General features: G+C 41.5%; 1 protein-coding gene across 1 annotated transcript in view; it reads right to left on the bottom strand.

Moving 5' to 3' along the window:
* Positions 1 to 19,167, bottom strand: part of Rint1 (RAD50 interactor 1) — a 43,844-nt gene extending 24,677 nt beyond the window's left edge. Inside the window, 12 exon segments of the mRNA XM_038315587.1 lie at positions 2 to 42; positions 45 to 143; positions 145 to 154; positions 243 to 384; positions 387 to 418; positions 3,841 to 3,920; positions 3,923 to 4,033; positions 4,035 to 4,082; positions 14,785 to 14,849; positions 14,852 to 14,971; positions 18,540 to 18,585; positions 19,021 to 19,167. Of these exon segments, the coding sequence (XP_038171515.1) occupies positions 2 to 42; positions 45 to 143; positions 145 to 154; positions 243 to 384; positions 387 to 418; positions 3,841 to 3,920; positions 3,923 to 4,033; positions 4,035 to 4,082; positions 14,785 to 14,849; positions 14,852 to 14,971; positions 18,540 to 18,585; positions 19,021 to 19,062 (836 nt within the window). The 5' untranslated portion in view covers positions 19,063 to 19,167.
* Positions 19,168 to 19,696: the final 529 nt, after the last annotated feature.

Here is a 19,696-nt window from a genome sequence, read left to right as displayed (position 1 = left end):
CGAGGCTTGTAGTTTCAAAAGTTGACAGAACAGGGGTCTCCAGGGTTACCATACACCTCAGGCGCACCAGCGGGCGGCTTCCGCCAACAGTCTGAGGACTGGGTGTGTGTGATGAACGGCCAATGAAGCTGTGCTAAAATTTCCCTCAAAATCACTGTAACAGAAAAGAAACATTATTTCATATGATGCCATTAAATGACCAAATATCCACCAGAAAACAATCACCACGAGATAGTTCCTGCCTGGTAAGCTTGTCCTTGAGAATTTTATGCCAGAATTTAACTGTTGCTCTCACAAAACTAAGAAGATGAGTACAAGATGACTCCCGAAGCTTGATGTCGACTTCTGTCATGGCCACCAGGACAGAGGCCGCCTCTGGCACGGGTTGGTCATCAGGTACTGCTGGATGTTATCACTGGAAGGCAAAGCAGAACACGTGTTAACGAGAGCTAGTGTGTGCGTGTACACCTGTGTGGATGTGTGTGTGTGTGTACCTGTCTGTGTGTGAATGTGGGGGGGGGGATGTTCTGTGTGTGTGTGTGTGTTGTGTGTGTGTGTGTGTGTGTGTACCTGTCTGTGTGTGGATGTGTGTGTGGATGTGGATGTGGTGTGTGTGTGTGTGTGTGTGGATGTGTGTGTGGACCTGTCTGTGTGTGTGGACCTGTCTGTGTGTGTATGTGTATGTGGTGTGGACCTGTCTGTGTGTGTATGTGTGTACAAGCCTGTGTGGAGGACCCCAAGGTCAATGGCAGGTGTCTTTCTCAACCATCTCCACCTTATCTTTGAGACACAGTATCTGTCATTTGAAGCTGAATCTCACCAGCTCCTCTGGAGTCTGGAGTCTGCACTGTCTGTCTGTCCAGCTCAGGAGTCCTCCTTTCCGTCCCCACACCTAGCTTTCTCATGCAGGAGCTGCGAGATGAACTCGGGATATTTATACTTACACAGAAAGCACTTTATGATTAAAACATCACCCAAATCCCTCAGAACAATTTTTAATTCTGAAAAACTTTCTCCGTCAAGCAGTGGTGGCACACACCTTTAATCCCAGCTCTCGGGAGGCAGCGGGCAGGCAGATCTCTGTAAATTCAAGGCCAGCCTGGTCCACAGAGAGAGTTTCAGGACAGCCAGGGCTACACAGAGAAACTCGTCTCGGGGGGGTGGGGGGAAGGAAAAAGAAGAAAAAAAAAACTTTGTCATCTAAGAAAGAATAAAGCATGGCCATGAGTTGGCTGCTTATTTTATAAGACACATCTGAAGGACCTGAGCTCCTTCCTTTAATGTCCTCTTAAGAGCAGTCTGTTTTTCAGATGTCACCACCTGTCCCCCCATTCCTCCCGAGGACAGCTGTACCCTCACTTCTGCAGGCAACCCTCGTTTCCAGTAGGACTTCTTCCACAGAAGTGTGTGCTTCACGGATACTATAATCAGCACTGGGACACTGAAGTAAGGTGTCCTTCCGTTTTTATCTACTTTGCACCATAGTTACCATTGTCTACATCCAAAAAAGAACGTATTCCAAGCTAAGAGCTCATTAAATTAAAATAAAGACCATCTGCTTAAGAAATGTACACATGTAGCAGGCACAGTGACACAGCATGTAATCCTGCACTGTACATTGAGGAAATAGAGGAAGAAGGTTCAGGAATTTATAAGTCATAAGACCTGCCCAGACCTCCAATTAAAAATGAGGCAGGCACAAGCGTGCCTACCTTTAATCTTAGCACCCAGATGTGGATACTGGTAGATGGTTGTAGACTATTAGCTGAGATGTGTTACATTTGTTTAATGATGCAAAGATGTATTGCATTATTTTATGTTGTATTTGTTTAACTCTGTGAAGCCGTGTTACGTTGTCTAAAAATATCAGATTGGTCTAATAAAGAGCTGAACAGCCAATAGCTAAACAGGAGAAGGGATAGGCATGGCAGGCAGGCAGAGAGAATAAATAAGAGGAGAAATATGGGAAGAGAAGATCGAGGAAACAAGAGAAGAGAAAATGAAAAGACACCAGGGGCCACCCAGCTACTCAGCAAGCCACTGAGTAAGAAGTGAAGAAAGTATAATAGAATAGAGAAATGTAAAAGTCCAGAGGCAGACAGGATAACTTTTTAAAAGTTGGATAGAAAACAAAGCAACCTAAGGCCATAAGAAAGAATAAGCTTCCATGTGTACTTATTTGGGAGCTGGGTAGCAGGCCCCCAAAACAAGAAAAAAAAAAAACCTCAACAACTAGAGCAAGATCTCTGTGAGTTTGATGCCAGAAGCCTGATGTACATAGTAAGTTCCAAGACAGTCAGGATACATAGTAAGACTCTGTCTTAAAAATAAAAAGAATCAGGTGGTGGTGGTGCACGCCTTTCAAGCCAGCACTCGAGAAGCATAGGTAGATAGATCTCTATGAGTTGGAGGCCAACCTGGTCTACAGGCACAAAAGCTACACAGAGAAACTTTTCTCAAAAAAACAATAATAATAATAAAATTAAATAAACGAAGACAAACCAATGTTACAATTTGGAAGGGGTGGAGGACCATACCATGAAGCAGAATAATCTCCCCATTTAGGCAGAACGTTGCTCTGACTTGAAAGGCAGACCATATATAATCAACCTGTAGTGTTCACAAAAACAGATGTGAACTTTATTTCTCTTTTTATCAAAATAATTTTTTTTATTTTTTCCCTATTCATAGGTATTTCACTCTATTATTCATCCAATAACTGTGCATTGTTTGGGGGTGGGTATTGTTTCTGTTGTTTTAGACAAGGTCTGGCCATGTAGCCCTAAGCTGCTCTGAATTGAACTTGCTATCCTTCTGTTTTGGCCTCCCCCAAAACTAAAAATGTCAGTTTTTGAACTATCACATTGGCCTAATTATGTAGTTATTTTTGTTTGCTGTTGTTTTGGAAATCAGGTCTCAATAGGTATCCTGGTTTCCTGGAAGTCACTATGGAAACAAAGCTGACCCAAAAACATGCAGCAATTTCCTGCTTCAGTCCCAAGGTGGGGATTATATGTTAGGCTCAGAGTCATTTTTAAGCATTTATTTATGTATCCATTTGCATATTCATTCATTCACTTATATATAATTTTGGTTTTTCAAAAACCAAAAGGATTGGTTGATCGATTGATCGATAGTTTTGGTTTTTCAAGACAGGATTTGTACAGCCCTGGCTGTCCTGGAACTCACACTGTAGACCAGGCTGGCCTTGAATTTACAGAGATCTGCCTGCCTCTGCCTCCTAAGTGCTGGGCTTAAAGGTATAAAATACCATCACACAGCCAATTATTTATTATTCTTATTTTATTGTGTAATGAGTGCTTTGCCTGCATTGATATTATGTGCACCCACATGCATACAGTGATAAGAAAAGAAAGAAAGAAGAAGAAAGAAACAGTCGTTTGGCCATGTGTTCAAAACACAACAGCTCGAGGCCTCCAAATTTATTTTATTTTATTTATTTTTTTTTTACTTTTTAATTTTTTTTGGGTTTTTCAAGGCAGGGTTTCTCTGTGTAGTCTTGGCTGTCCTAGAACTCACTCTGTAGACCAGACTGGAACTCACAGAGATCCACCTGCCTCACCTCCCAAGAACAAGGATTAAGGTGTGTGCAGCTAACTTTTTAACTTATTTAGAGTACTTTCTTTCAAACACAAATTAAGCTCCCTGAAAAGTTATGTTCATTCACAATAGAGCAGAATACTCATTACCATAATACCATTTCCTAACAAACTAGTAAAAATTATAATCTTTAATTAACTCAATTATTTAACAGCATACACACTCTCTGAGACAGAGGCTCAAAGGAAGCAATAATTAAGAGAATAATGCCCACTACCTAGCTCTTCGATCTGGGAAACCCACTTAAGGTACGTGAGATGCTGCTCGATCTCTTCTATCTGGCTGATCATGCACTGAATGGGTCATCCACCCAGGGCTGTGCAGTCAGCAAATGGCTGGTGATGGAGCTGAGGAGAGGAGTTTCCTGCTCCAGAAACTGACTAAGAACGTGTCTGGATACTTCTGCATCTTTTTAAAGCACTTTGAATTCTTTTAGGGATTTCTGACGAAATTGCAAGTACCTAACAACACACAAAAATATTAGCAATGAGGTAAAATTTTGTTAGTTTAGTCTTTTCCAAAAATCATGTTCCAAAAGAACTGAAAGTTTTCTATTAAAAAATTTCAAACTAGCTGTGTTTAATCTCAACACTCAAAAGGTAGATGCAGGGAAACCTGTAAGTTGAGGCTATGTGTGAGTTTCAGGAAGCCACAATTATGTAATGAGTTTGTCTTAAAACAAAACATAAAACCCATTAAAACAAAAGGTTTGGTTAGGTGTGCAGGCACACACCTCCATCCAGCACTTGGGAGGTAGAAGTCGAACAATCAGGAATTCAAGGTCAGCCTGGGCTTTTTATTGAGTTCTAGGCCACCCTAGCCTACATAGACTATATCAAAAAAGAGGGCTGGAGAGATGGCTCAGTGGTTAAGAGCACTGGCTGCTCTTCCAGAGGTCCTGAGTTCAAGTCTCAGCAACCATCTGTAATAAGATCTGGTGCCCTCTTCTGGAATGCAGGCATACACGGAGGCAGAATGTTGTATACAAAATAAATAAATAAATCGTTTTTAAAAGACTATATTCAAAAAGAAAAAGAAAAAAAGAAAAGAAGGAAGGAAGGAAAGAAAGACCGAGAGAAAGACAAAGGGCTGTACCTGCAGGCAAGCTTCCTGCAAGGTAGGCTGTTTCCAACACCTGAACACCCATTGACCAAACCTTGTAAGCTACAAGTCCCACCCCACCCCCAAACCCTTTATCCCCCCACGACCTAGGAGGAACTTTGAAACACAGGCTGCAACTACACACAGAGGACCAAGAGATGAGTGGACCGCACACCCAGCAGGACACTCCCACTCTCTAGGCCTCCATACCAGGGCAAAACCCCAGGCCCTCTCCCACCTGCCTCAGCTTCTAGCAGCCAGCAGGCAAGCTTCCTGCAGATAGGCTACTCCATCAGTTCTCTACCCCATTGAGGGACCCTATAAGCTACAAGTCCCACTCTGTCCCCCAAACCCTCCTATACCCCCCACCCTGTGTCCTCAGAGAAAACTCTGAAACACAGGCTGCAACTACACAGAGGTCCAAGAAGCTGTGGCTGCACAGAGTGGACCAAGAGAAAAGGACCAAGAGAGCAGATAAAGAGAGCGGACCAAGAGAGAGGGCAAGAGAGACCTCAGTGGCTCCCTGAGACATAGCAACAGAACAGAGCAGACCAAGAACAGTTCCCAAGACACAGACAGCCACTGCAAGGACTGGATCAAGAGGCAACACTGCCAACACCAATTGGAGGAAGAGATGGGTAGGTGCAAATGCAAGAATTCATTCAACAACCTAAAAAGAACATGGTACACACCAGAACCCAGTGGTCACACAACCAGGAAGACTTGATCATCCTAACCCAGAAGAAGCAGAAGAAAACGATTCTAAACATACATTTATGAGTCCTTAAAGAAGAAATTGAAAAATTCCCTTAAAGAATGGAGGAAAAGACAAACAAAAAAACTGGAAAAAGTCAGTAAATCTCTCAAACCCAAGAAAACAAAAAACAAAAAAAAATAGTCAAACAGATGAGCAAACAGTTAAAGACTTGAAGACTGAAACAGAGTAATAAAGAAACAAAAGCAGAGGGAATTCTGGAAATGAAAATCTGGGTAAATGAACGAGAAACTATAGAGGCAAGCATAACCAACAGACTACAAGAGATGGAAGAGAGGATCTCACTGTTGAAGATACTATAGAGGAAATAAATTTGTCATGTCAAAGAAAACACTAAATCCAACAAATTCTTAACACACAAACATACAGAAAATCTGGGGACACCATGAAAAGACCAAACCTTAGATAACAGGAATGGAAGAAGGAGAAGAACTGCAGCTCAAAGGCACAGAAAATATATTCAACAAAATCACAGAAGAAAACTTTCCCAGTCTAAAGAAGGATATTCCTATGAAGGTACAAGAAGTTTACAGAACACCAAATAGACTGAACCAAAAAAATAAAGTCCCCTCACCATATAACAATCAAAATGCAAAATGTACAGAATAAAGAATATTAAGAGCTACAAAGGAAAAAGGTCAAGTAACATATAAAGGCAGACCTATCATAATTACACTTAACTCCTCAATGGAAACCATGAAAGCCAGAAGGTCCTAGACAGATGTGCTGCAGACACTAAGAGATCACAGATGCAAGCCCAGACTACTATACCCAGCAAAGCTTCCAATCAACACCGATGGAGAAAACAACATATTCCATGATAAAATCAGATTTAAACAATACCTATCCACAAATCTAGCCTACAGAAAGCACTAGAAGGAAAACTCTAACCCAAGAAAGATAGATAACTGCACCCACAAAAACACGGGCAACAGATGATCTCATACCAGCAAACCCCAAAGAAGGGAAACACACAAACACTACCACTGAAAAATAACAGGAATTAATCCACCACTGGTCATTAATAACTCTTAATAGCAATGGACTCAATTCATCTATAAAACAACACAAGCTAAGAGAATGGATATGAAAGCAGGATTCAGCCTTCTGTTGTATACAAGAAATACACCTCAACTTCAAAGGCAAATATTACCTCAAAGTAAAGGGTTAGGAAAAGATTTCCCAATCAAATGGACCTAAGAAACAAGCAGGTGTAACTATCCCAATATCTAACAAAATAGACTTCAAACTAAAATCAATCAGAAGAGATGGAAAAGGACTCTTTGTATTCATCACAGGAAACAATTCCTCAAGATGAAGTCTAACTCTGAACATCTATGCCCCAAATACAAGATCACCCACATATGTAAAAGAAACATTACCGAAGCTTAAATTGCACATCAAACCCCATACACTAATAGTAGGAGATTTCAACGCCCCAATCTCCACAATGGATAGGTCAACCAAACAGAAACTTAACAGAAATATAGGGGAACTAACAGATGTTCTGACTCAAATGAACTTAACAGACATCTAGAGAACATTACACCCAAACACAAAAGAATATACCTTTTTCTCAGTACCTCATGGAACCTTCTCTAAAACTGACCACATACTTGGTAACAAAGCAAACCGCCACAGATACAAAAAAAAGAAAGGAACAATCCCCTGTATCTTATCGGATCACCATAGTTTAAAGTTAGAATTTAACAACAACATTAATTATAGAAAACCTACAAACTCATGGAAATTGATCAGTGCTTTAATTGGACCACCCCTGGGTCAGGAAGAAAGAAAGGAAGGAAGGAAGGAAGGAAGGAGGGAGGGAAGGAAGGAAGGAAGGAAGGAAGGAAGAAAGAAAGAAAGAAAGAAAGAAAGAAAGAAAGAAAGAAAGAAAGAAAAGACTTTCCTAAAATTCAGTGAAAATGAAGGCACAACTTACCCAAACCTACTGGATACTATGAAAGCAAGGCTAAGAAACAAGTTCATACCACTAAGTGCCTACATAAAGAAAGTGGAGAAATCTCACACTAGCGACTTAACAGCACACCTGAAAGATCTAGAACAAAAAGAAGCAGACCCACCTAGGAGGAGTAGATGACAGGAAATAATCAAATTAAGGGCTGAAATCAATAAAATAGACACAAAGAAAACAACACAAAGAATCAATGAAATAAGGATCTAGTTGTTTGAGAAAATCATCAAGGTAGACAAACTCTTACCCAAACTAATCAAAAGGCAGAGAGAGAACATCCAAATTAACCAATCAGAAATGAAAAGGGGGACATAAAAATAGACACTGAGGAAATCCAAAGAATCACTAGCTCAAACTACAAAAACCTGTACTTGGCAAAACTGGAAAATGTAAAAGAAATGGACAATTTTCTGGATAGGTAACACATACCAAAATTAAATCAAGACCAGGTGAACAATTTAAATAGACCTACAACCTGCAAGGAAATAGAAGTCGTCATTAAAAACCTCCCAGCCAGGGAGCTGGAGAGATAGCTCAGTGGTTAAGAGCATTAACTGCTCTTCCAGAGGTCCTGAGTTCAACTCCCAGCAACCATATGGTGGCTCACAACCATCTGTAATGAGATCTCATGCCATCTTCTGACCTGCAGGCATAAATGCAAGCAGAACACTGTATACATAATAAATAAATCTTCGGGGGAAAAAAAAAACTTCCCAAAAAAAAAAGGCCAGAGCCAGATGGTTTCAGTGCAGAAGTCTACCAGAACTTCAAAGAATAGTTAATACTTCTACTTCTCAAAGTGTTCCACATAATAGAAACAGAACGAACATTAATAAACTCTTTTTATGAGGCTACAGTTGCCCTGATACTAAAACCACACAAAGACTCAACCAAGAAAGAGAATTACAGACCAATCTCACTCATGAACATAGATGCAAAAATAATAAAATACTGGCAAACCGAATCCAAGAACACATCAAAAAAAAAAAAATCATCCACCATGATCAAGTTGGCTTCATCCCACAGATGCAGGGATGGTTCAACATACAAAAACATATCAATGTAATTTACCATATACACAAACTGAAAGAAGAAAAACACATGGTCATCTCATTAGACACCAAAAAGCATTTGACAAAATCCAACACCCCTTCATGATAAAGGTCTTGGAGAGATCAGGAATACAAGGAACATATCTAAACATAATAAAAGCAACATACTGCAAGCCGACAGCCACCATCAAATCAAATGGAGAGAAACTCAAAGTGATTCCACTAGAATCAGGAACAAGGTAAGGCTGTCCGCTCTCTTCATATCTATTCAACATAGTTCTTGAAGTTCTGGCTAGTGCAATAAGACAACAAAAAGAGATCAAGAGGATTCAAATTGGAAAGGAAGAAGTCAAATTTTCGCTATTTTCAGATGATATAATAGCATACATAAGTGACCCCAGAAACTTTACCAGAGAACTCCTACAGCTGATAAATACCTTCAGTAAAACTATCCTGGGTGAGGTAACCCAGACAGACCCAGAAAGATGAACATGGCATGTACTCACTCATAGGTGGATACTAACTGTAAAGCAAAGGATAATGAGCCTATAGTTCATGACCCTAGAGAAGCTAACTAACAAGGGGAACCCTAAGAAAAACATACATAGATTCCCCCCTGGGAAGGCAAAATAGACAAGATCTCCTGACAAAATTGGGAGCATGGGTGTGGGGGGAGAAGGGAAGGTGGAAGAGGAGAAGGGAAGAAAGGGAGAGGGAAGAGAACTTGAGGGAACGGTATAGTAGAGGAGAGAAAAGAGATATTTTGAGTGAGGAAGCCATTGTGGGGCTAGCAAGAAACCTGGCTGTAGAGAAATTTCCAGGAATCCACAAGGATGACCCCAGCAAAGACCCTAAGCAATAGTGGAGAGGATACCCAAACTGACCTGTAGTCAGAATGATGGCTATCTTAAATGTCACCATAGAACCTTCATCCAGCAGCTGATGGAAAAGAGGCAGAGACCTGAAGCAGAGCACTGTGCTGAGCTTCCAAAGTCTAGTTGAAGAGAGGGAGGAGTGAGAATATGAGCAAAGAGGTCAAGACCATGATGGGGACACCCACTGAAACAGTTCACCTGAGCTAATGGGAGCTCACCAACTCCAGCCAGTCAGGGAAGGAACCAGCATAGGAATAAACTAGATCCTCTGAATGTGGGTGACAGTTGTACGGCTGGGGCAGACTGCAGGGTCACTGGCAGTGGCACCAGGATTGTCCCTGCTGCTTGTACTGTTTTTTGGGGAACCTATTCTATTTGGATGGATACCTTGCTCAGCCTAAATATAGTAGGGAGGCCTTGGACCTTCCTCAAAGCAATGTGCCCTACTCTCTCTGAGGATTGGATGGGATGTGGGGGGAGTAAGGTGGAGGGAATGGGAGGAGGGGAGGGAGTGGGAACTGGGATTAGTATGTAAACTGAAAAAAGATAGTTTGTTTAAAAAAATAAGAGAAAGAAAAAGAAAAAGGGCTGGAAAGGTAAAAATCGGGCACAGCACTGTGTCTGTAATCCTCACTAGGAGCACAGAGACAGGTAGAACCCTGCTCCAGACCGACTAGCTGAATCAGTAAACGGACCCTGCCTCAAAAAAATACGTGGACAGTGATGGATAGACACTGACCTGACATTCGCACACTCATGGAAACATATGCCACACACACACACACACACACACACACACACACACACACACAAACAAACAAAATAACAAGGCTCAATTTCTTTATCCCATAGCTATCAACCCAGACATAACAATGCTTTATGACAAGTGTAAATGCTATATATAGAGACCTCCCAACACACGGCTCCCATGCAAGTGTCTGGAACACTTTGAAAGCATACAGCCAGAGATTTCTTGCTTCACTAAGATATTTTCCTTCATAAAATAAATGAAGCTGTGATCCAAGCTGTATTCATAACACAGCTGGGGATGTGTTTCATCAAGCAGAGCACCTGCCTAATACGCGTAAGACTGGGTTCAATTCTCAGTACCACAGAGGGAAAAATCTTTTAAACTACGCAAGGTATCACACGCCTGCGACCTCAATACTTCAGAGAACAAGGCAGGAGGATCAGGAGTTCTATGTCAGTCTCAGCTACATAGGAGTATGAGGCCAGCCTGAGTTACATAAAACCCTGCCTTACAGCAAACAAACAAAAAAACCCAAAATACAGCTGGGTACCTGTATTTGCTGAAGCCTCAGATGAGACTTACTGATTTGATAAAAGATATTTAGGTAATGTCTTTAGAAATGAAATTATTAAGGGATATTTTTATAGGGTCTGAAGAGATGGCTCAGTAGTTAATGTATATATTTCTCCTCCAGAGAACACCAGTTCATTGCCCAGAACCCACAATGGACTGAAGCCTCTGGCTATGGGGCACCTGCACTTACGCATATAACCCAACCCCAGTCACATAATTAAAATAAACATTTTTAAAATGTCTTTTATCATTTATGAGAAACATCAATCAATATTAGACAACAAAACAAATGATTAATATTTTATTTTATTTTGAGATAGTCTCATATCTACCAGGCTGGCCTTGAATTTCTGGGCATTCTCCTTCCATCTTATGAGTTCTGGGATACAGGTCAAAAGCATGTAAACCACACGCAGTACTACACAGAATTTCATAGCATTTCAACGTAAGCATCCCTGGTGAGCACACTCAACCCAGCACTATACTAGCAATAGAACAAAGATACAAACATCTGCCCTGAAGTATGAAAGAGACACATAATCATACAAAAAAGTGAAGTTAGTGCAATAAAACAAAGTGGGCGTGGCTTCACCTTTAGTCCCCAGCACTTGGGAGTTCCAGGTTAGCCCTAGTCTACATAGTAAATTCCAAGTCAGTCAGCGCTAGAGCGATGCCTTGTTAACAAACACACCAGGAGCCAGTAGAAACACTAATGTAGCACTCCCGAAACCTGAACATGTACAAAAATCACCTAGAGATCTTACTCTAAACGAAAGACTCTAATTCAAAGTAAGAAGAGAGAACAGCCTAGACAGGAGAGAAAGACCAGACCACAGGAAACGGAAGAACATACTGTACAACTGTAAGAGTCCACTAGAGGTTTTAAATAAAGGAAATCCACAGTGTGGAAAGTAGGAATAGGAAAGCAACAAGGGAACTCAGATGACTGGGGGTTGTATATTAACAGAGGGAGGGGAAGCATCAGACTCCTAGGCTACAGACCTGAGCTGGTTGGGTTTCTGTCAAATCGACACAAGATAGAGAGTCACTGAAAAGATAGAACTTCTGCTGAGAAAATGCTTCCAAAACATAGGCTTTTAGGGTAGTCTGTGGGCATGTTCTTGATTAATGATTGATGTGGAAGATCACAGCACACGATAGGTAGTGCCACCCCTGATCAGGTGGTCCTTAGTTATACAAAAAAAACAAGCTGAGCAAGCCATGAAAAGCAAGCCAATAAGAATTGTTTTTGCCTACTCTCTGCACTAGTTCCTGTCTCCAGGTTCCTGTCTCCAGGTTCCTGCCTTGAGTTCTTGCTTTGACTTCCCTCAATGATAGACCACGACATGGAGGTGTAAGCCAAAAATATCTCTTTCCTCCACAAGTTGCTTTTTTTTTACAGAACCAAAAATCAAGACCTGAGTGATAAATAGAGGGCCGTGCTCAGTCACAGACGAGAGACAGAGGAGAACAATTTCAGGGTTAGCAGAGGACTTCAGCAAAAATAGCTGTGGTAAACAAGCTTGATCACAAGGTAAGGAGTTAACGGCAAACTAGAAAATGGAGATAGATAATAAAGATTTTTTTTTAAATAATAAGGACTTTTTTAAAAGCCTGAGCCAAATGAATAAATGCCTACTAAAAAATGAAGGGAATAGTTTTGGTTTTTTGCTTTTTTATTTTATTTTTATTTTTTATTTATTTTTTTTTTTTGGTTTGGGTTTACCACATGGTGGCTCACAACCATCTGTAATGAGGTCTGGTATCTGGTGCCCTCTTCTGGCTTTCAGGCATACACGCAGACAGAATATTGTATACATAATAAAAATAAATTTAAAAAAACTTTAAAAAAAGAAAGACCAGAACTGGTAGTAGAAGCAAAGGATCAAATTCCAAGAGCAAATTAAGACCATTGGTTTGCCAAGGTGCTAGGAAGGAGCTAGGGTTGTAGGCTGCATTAGTATTAGTTCCTGCTGGAAGGCTTATGTAGAGTAGGGACGGCAGCATTGACAGAAGCAATGGGGGGAAGGAGAGAGTCAAGATCAGAGGATATATGCAAAGTACAATGTATATATGTATGAAAATGTCATAATTGAAAGCTACTTATCCACTACAGTGGTTTGAGTAGGTACCTCCCCTGCTCAATTGTGTTTGAGTGCTTAGCCCCTAGGGAGTGGCCCTGATGGAGGAAGTTTGTCACTGTTGGGATGGGATTTTGAGGTCTTTTTGTTTTTTTGATTTTCGAGACAGGGTTTCTCTGTAGCTTTGGAACCTGTCCTGGAACTAGCTCTTGTAGCCCAGGCTGGCCTCGAATTCACAGAGATCGGCCTGCTCTGCCTCCCGAGTGCTGAGATTAAAGGAGTGTGCCACCACCGTCTGGCGGGTTTTAAGGTCTCTATGCTCAAGCTATACATAGTTACTTCTGCTACTGCAGATCAGATGGAGAACTCTCAGCTCCTTCTCCAGCACCATGTCTGCCAGAAAGCCACCATGCCCCACATGATGATAATGAACTACCTCTGAAAGTCTACGCACAGAACCCAATTAAATGCTTCCTTTATAAGAGTTGCCATGGTCATGGTGTCCTCTTCATAGGCAACAGGAAGAAACCCTAAAAAGATGTACACTAGAACATTAAGATTACATTTTTAAAGGACCAGAGGTAGCAGCTAGTAATAAGGATTGACCACCCAAGTCTGATTTCTGCAACCCATATAAAGGTTCCATGGTTTCTGCATCAGTTCCTATCTCCAGGGTCCTGACTTGAATTCCTGCTAGGGAGAGTGCTTGCCTAGCATGCATGAAGCCCTGAGTGGGGGTCACAATGTGGTGGTGCTTCAGAAGTGGAAGGAGGAAGGTCAAAGTTCAAGGCCATTCTCTGCTTACACAACTTATTAAATGCTCACCTAGAATCCTTTAGGGCAGTAAACAAGAAATTAGTTTACCTCTGAAAGGTAAAAATGATAACAAATAAGTGTGGAAACATGGGACAGACTGTTAAATTAATAATCATGGTGGATGTTTCAACTTTTTATTAGAGAAAATGAAATGGCAGATCAGCCACATAGGGTAGTCTCTTCAGGAAAATTCAGAAGGATGAGCGAGGCAGGTAGCAACAAAAACTGTAAGGTAAGGCTGAAGACAGTCATGGCAGCAGGCCACAAAGTGGGCCATCCTTGAATGACTCAGCAGAACTCTGAAGGAATGGAAAAGCTGATCAGGCCACACATAAAGATTAGCAGCAGCTGCGAAAAGCAGGAAAGTGTGGAAGCCACGCCACACCCACATAGTCAGAGTTTGCTTAACCTAATTAATTTCTTACATTATAAAATCTTTCCTCTTTGACAGAGTACTACAACTATAAAGACTTACCTATCTTTAGCTTAAGATTATTTTCATCGGGTTTTTAAAAATAAAGTAGTATGTCCATAGTAAAATGAAACCTCAATAATACATAAAAGCACGAAGAAAATCACCTCTCAGCCAACACTCACAAACACTGTTAAAAATTCTCTTTCAGTCTTTTGTTTTGTTATTTTTCACGGAACTCAGAATGAGCTATAATCATTACATAGCTGAGGATGGCCTTGAACTCTTGACACACTAGCCTCCTACCTCTATGTGCTACCACACCCAGCAACCACTGTACATTACACATGTTAGCTAACATTCTGTTTTCAAAAATACAAATCAGTAGGAACTCTTTTACTTCATTTATAAAATATGTAGCAGGAGACATTAAAGCCTATCAGTTGGGCTGGAGAGATGGCTCAGTGGTTAAGAGCATTGCCTGTTCCTCCAAAGGTCCTGAGTTCAATTCCCAGCAATCACATGGTGGCTCACAAGCATCTATCATGAGGTCTGGCGCCCTCTTCTGGCCTTCAGGCACACATGCAGTCAGAATATTGTATATATAATAAATAAATATTTTTTAAAAAGCCTATCAGTTCAATTGTTCTCACTCACAATCTACATCTTCAATGCCACATGCAGCACGCAGAGCAGTGCATACATTCTGTTTTGAATACAGTTGATATAACTTCACTGAGATTAATACTTACCTGTTCTTGTAACTTCATTTTATTTTCTGTCATCTGTTCTATGCGTTTGCCAAGTTTCTTAAATATTTCAGGTCACTTCCCACTTCCTTTTCTATGAACGCAGACACATTCAGGGGAAGCGCATCGTCATCCTCTACCTTGCGTTGAGTTGTTCGCTTCCAACAATGAGCTGCAATGTTCATGTCGCCTGCAGAAAGGAAAAGCAGCTACTCACATCACTGTTACAGGAATTACAAAAGCATAAGCTGCATCAGCTCTTTAAAAAAATTGTTATGGTGTGTGTGTGTGTGTGTGGTGTGTGTGTGTGCATGTGCATATTTGGTTTAGAGTTATTGTTTATGAGATAGGGTCTCTGTAGCCTGGCAGGCCTTGAACTCTCTATACAGCTAGAAATGAACATCTGAGCCTCCTGACTCCACATTCCAAGTCTTTGCTGAAATTATATGTGTATGCTCCACTACACAGTGTTATGCAGGTCTGGGTACTAAAGCTAGAGCGCTGAGCACGCTAGGCAAGCACTCTAGCATAGCTGAATGAAGATCTGCCTAAATGAAAAATGTGTATGAGATACTGCTCAAATATTTATGTATAGAGTAACAGAATATATCAGATCAAGGTGGTTCATTCTACCGGAGGCTAGCACTCCAGGGGCTGAAGGAGAACAAATACAAATTCAAGGCCACGTTGAACCATATAGTGAACTGTGCCTCAAACCCCTACAAAAATTACTTGATGTCCTAAGTTTGATGCCCAGGACATACATGGTAGAAGAAGACAGTTAACTCTCACAAGCTGTCCTCTGATCACCACACAAACACTGTAGCACACACGTGCCTATGCACACACACACACACACACACAGTAAAATGCAATAAAAAATTTTATTTATACAAAAGGAGAATCAGATCATTTGCAGCAAATGAGAAGCAAGAGGCCACTGATAGGAGAAATAAAACAAGACTAAGTCTCAACTTCCAAACTATAAATAAGTAATAATGTATGCCCCAGTCTATAATGGTTGAAAATGAGACTAAAATCATGTTTCCTGGCTTTTAATTCAAAACTATTTTTATTCTCTTATCCATATATGAACAGCTATTTTTTTTCTGTATCTCAACTTTAATATTTGGCATATGTTAACCACAATAATAACTAATACATTAAAATATAATTATCTGTGGCTAGGGATGAGATTCAATTGGTAAAGTGCTTGCCAAACATGCATTAAGCTCTGTAATTTTTGTTGCTTAAAGTGAAGGTTAAATTGACCACCCAGGAAACAGAAGCCTACTTCTGTCAAATATACTCCGTACAACTCATTTGTTATATTTATGAGAAGTTCTTAAGCAGATATTAAGCGGTCAGGACATGATTGCAGTTGGATGTGTCTTATGTATCCCTGGCTGGTTTTAAACTTGCTATGTCACTGCAGATGCCTCTGAACTTCCCATCTTCCTCCCCACTTCTCCAGTACTGCCATGACAGGCGTGTGGCATCACATTTGGTATCTCCAGTCTAGGTGATGAATCCAGAGCTTAATGTTTAAATATGGCATACCATATTCTTAAACACATGATATCCTTCAAAATTATAAATAAGGATTTTTTTTATTATCTATTTATGTTTATTTGCTTTTGAGAAAGCTCTCAGATATCCCCAGCTGGTCTCAAATTTGCTTATCTAGTCAAGGATGACTTTTGACTTTCAATTTCTAATCCTTGTGTCTCCATCTCTTGGGTGCTAGGATTACAGGCATGCACCATACTTGGTTTTATTTTTGGTTTCTTAAGGTAGGATCTATGGGCTGGAGATCAACTATTGTTGCTTTTGCAGAAGACCAGGGTTTGATTCCTAGCACCCACACGACAGCTTAAGACCATCTTAACTTCAGTTCCCAGGGATCTAAGTCCTTTTCTGGCTTCCTCTGGCAGCAGAGAAGCATATGGTGCACAGACATCCATGCAAGCAAAACACCATAAAAATTTTAAAAAATTAATTTAAATTTTAAAAAGAGGAGTCTAGGCTTAATCATACTTCACATATCTAAAAAAAATCTAAAAACAAAAAGATAGCCTCTAAATCTGTGACCTAGACTGATCTCCAAATCATGGCAATCCTCCTGCCCCAGTCTTCTAAGGACTGGGATTTCAGACATGAGCCAGCACACCTAGCTCCTTTTAATTCTTATAAAGAGCATTCAGCATTGCAGGGCAGATGACTGAGTCACTGGCTACACAACAAAGTCCTTAAAGCAATAACTTGTACCTGACATTCTAAAATGACAGATCAGTTATATCAAGGGTCAAGGCATCCGAGTGGGGTTTTTCAAGACAGGGTTTCTCTGTGTGTAGCAGTTCTGGCTGTCCTGGAATTCACTTCGTAGATCAGGATGGCCTCGAACTCAGAGATCCACCTGCCTCTACTTCCTGAGTGTTGGGATTAAAGCAGTGTGTTACCACTGCCCGGCAGCTTTCAGAGATTTTATTTTCATGTGTACAGGTGTTTTGACTTCATGTATGACTGTGTACCACATTCATCCAATGAACATAGAGGCCAGATACAGGCCAGAAGTAGGCACTGGATCCCCTAGAACTATAGTTATAAGTAGTTGTTAGCCACCCTGTGGGTGCTGGGAATGGAACCTAGCTCCTCTGGAAGAGCAGTGAATTCTCTTAACAGCTAAGCCCATTTTCTGTTTGTTTGTTTGTTTGTGTGCTGGTGGTGGTGCCTGAGTTCAAATCCACGGCTGCCAAAGTGCTAGGCAAGAACTCTGTCACTGTAATAAATACTGCCCAGATGATTTCTGCTTTTTTAAAAGGATTTGTTCATTTAATTGATGTACACATATGTTTGCTTCCCTGAGTTTATATGTACCAGCTGTAAGCGAGAGCTCTACAAGGTGAGAACAGGGGATTTAAACTCCTGAAACTAAAGAACTAAGCTGTCACCTGCATTCGGGGAACTGAACCAAGGTACTCTGTAAAAGCAGCAAGCACTTTGAAGCAACAAGCCATCTTTCCAGATCCAAGAAAAAGGGGGGGGGGGCGCTTAGCACACTAAAAAAGCTATTGCGTGCTCTTTTCCTTCCTCTTAAAAAAAAAAAAAAAAAAAAAAAAAAGGAAAAAGGGTCCTGAAGAGATTGGGAATATGACACCTGGGAAACAGAGGCATGAGGGACAAAACCAGCCCCTGAAGAGTACTGGATTTCTAATAACCTGCTATGCTTATCTCATTAAAGTAAAAGGATAAATATCCACATCTCTGACACGTTTTCTTGCCCTAGGTAGGAAATGGAGGTACCAGATCTTTCCTTATCCCCTACCCAGACCAAGATCCAGAACCTAAGTAGTGTTCTACCTGAAGCAAATTTTAATTACAAATTTACTGAAAGTAAAAGTATAATTAAGCAATTATCTAACCTCTTTCTTGAGCCCAGCAACAGTGACCCACATCGCTCCCTCCAAATACCTGATATCAGGCTGCTGTGTCATTAAAATGACAGGCCCCAGCTAAGTCATACTTGACAGGACACTAGGTAGGAGTCTCAAGAGTGCTCTCTCTATATCTTACAATCTTAAAGAGACAAAAGTCCGTGTGCAAAGATAACTAGTATTTATTACTATTTACACATTGTACAGAAGAAAATAACTTCATTTAAAAGGTAGCAGGCTAAGAAACCTCTTTTGCAGAGCCTGAAAGAGTGTGCTGGGAAGGACAGCCAGGCAAAAAGAACTAAGGGTTTGAAGCCTGCTTACTTTTCTCCTCCGTGTTCTTCATTTCGTCGTCGCTTTCGGGGCAGCACTGGCAGAAAAACAGGTGTGGCAAACAAGTTAGATTCAAGTGGAATGCACACAGGGCTCCAAAAGGTCACCTACTGGAGGAGAGGTCCTAAGCGCGTATCCCAGGGGTTCTTCTGACCACCTCCCTAATGCCACCACTGCCACCTTCCCAGAAATCTGGACCACCTCGCCAGGCTCCCAATTACCCTGCCAGGACACTGAGTCCACCTTCCCGCCAACTCTCAAAACGGTCATCTTCCTGGGACACTGTGACTACTTCCCCTGGGGAGCCCCTAACTGCCTCGGACCGTGGGAACCACCTCCACAGGCTCCCAGGTTAACTTAGCGGGGATAATCCCCCTAGGGAGGTCTGTGCCACCTCACAGGGTCACCAGTGTCCCTTCCCCGGGTTTCCAGGGACACCTCACCGGGGCTGCCGACACCCTGCCTATCTCACCAGCTGGAAGCATCCTGCCTCCCCGCGAGTCCTCGATTCCATTCGCCGCCAGCCTGGCTTACAGAGTCCGGTAAGGGTAGCCACGGACGGGCAAAACAACCACACCCGCCTCCAGGGACGCCAGACTGAGCGCCACCTCGGCTTCCTTTCGCCGTCTCTCTGGTTCCGTTCTCTCGGCTAGAGAGACCTATCTGCGCCGCCGCAGTCTGTTCCGTGGCGCCACCTCCTGGTTGACTGTCACATCGACCGCTCATGGAACCCGGTGGCCCTAGGACTTCCCAGCCCTGCGGAGGAAAGCATCCTCGCTGTGGCAGAGCTCCCTCCACGTCTTGGGAGTTAATAAAAACAGAATTCAGCCCTCACTTGGTGACCCACACTTGTAATCCCACCATTTGGGAGGTGAGGAAGGCAGGAGGATTAGAAGTTCAAAGTCAGCTCTAGCTACTTACTGAATTCAAAGAAGTCCTTAAGTACGTGTGATAATGGAACTTGAAAATAGTACTCCTTCCGTGCCAGAGATTTTATGTGAATCTGTAAGTTTATTATAAATATCTAGACAATATCCTGATGTTCTGAAAATGAGAGTGAGCATGGTGGCCATAAGAGGCAGGGTAGGTTACTTGGTTTGGCATGAATTTACCAATGAATGCCAGTATCTACATCTTTATTTAATATT

The sequence above is a fragment of the Arvicola amphibius genome, chromosome 18, assembly GCF_903992535.2.
Source record: "Arvicola amphibius chromosome 18, mArvAmp1.2, whole genome shotgun sequence".
Lineage (NCBI taxonomy): Eukaryota > Metazoa > Chordata > Mammalia > Rodentia > Cricetidae > Arvicola > Arvicola amphibius.
Note: the sequence above shows the minus strand (reverse complement) of the source record. Positions and strands in the feature narration are given on the sequence as shown.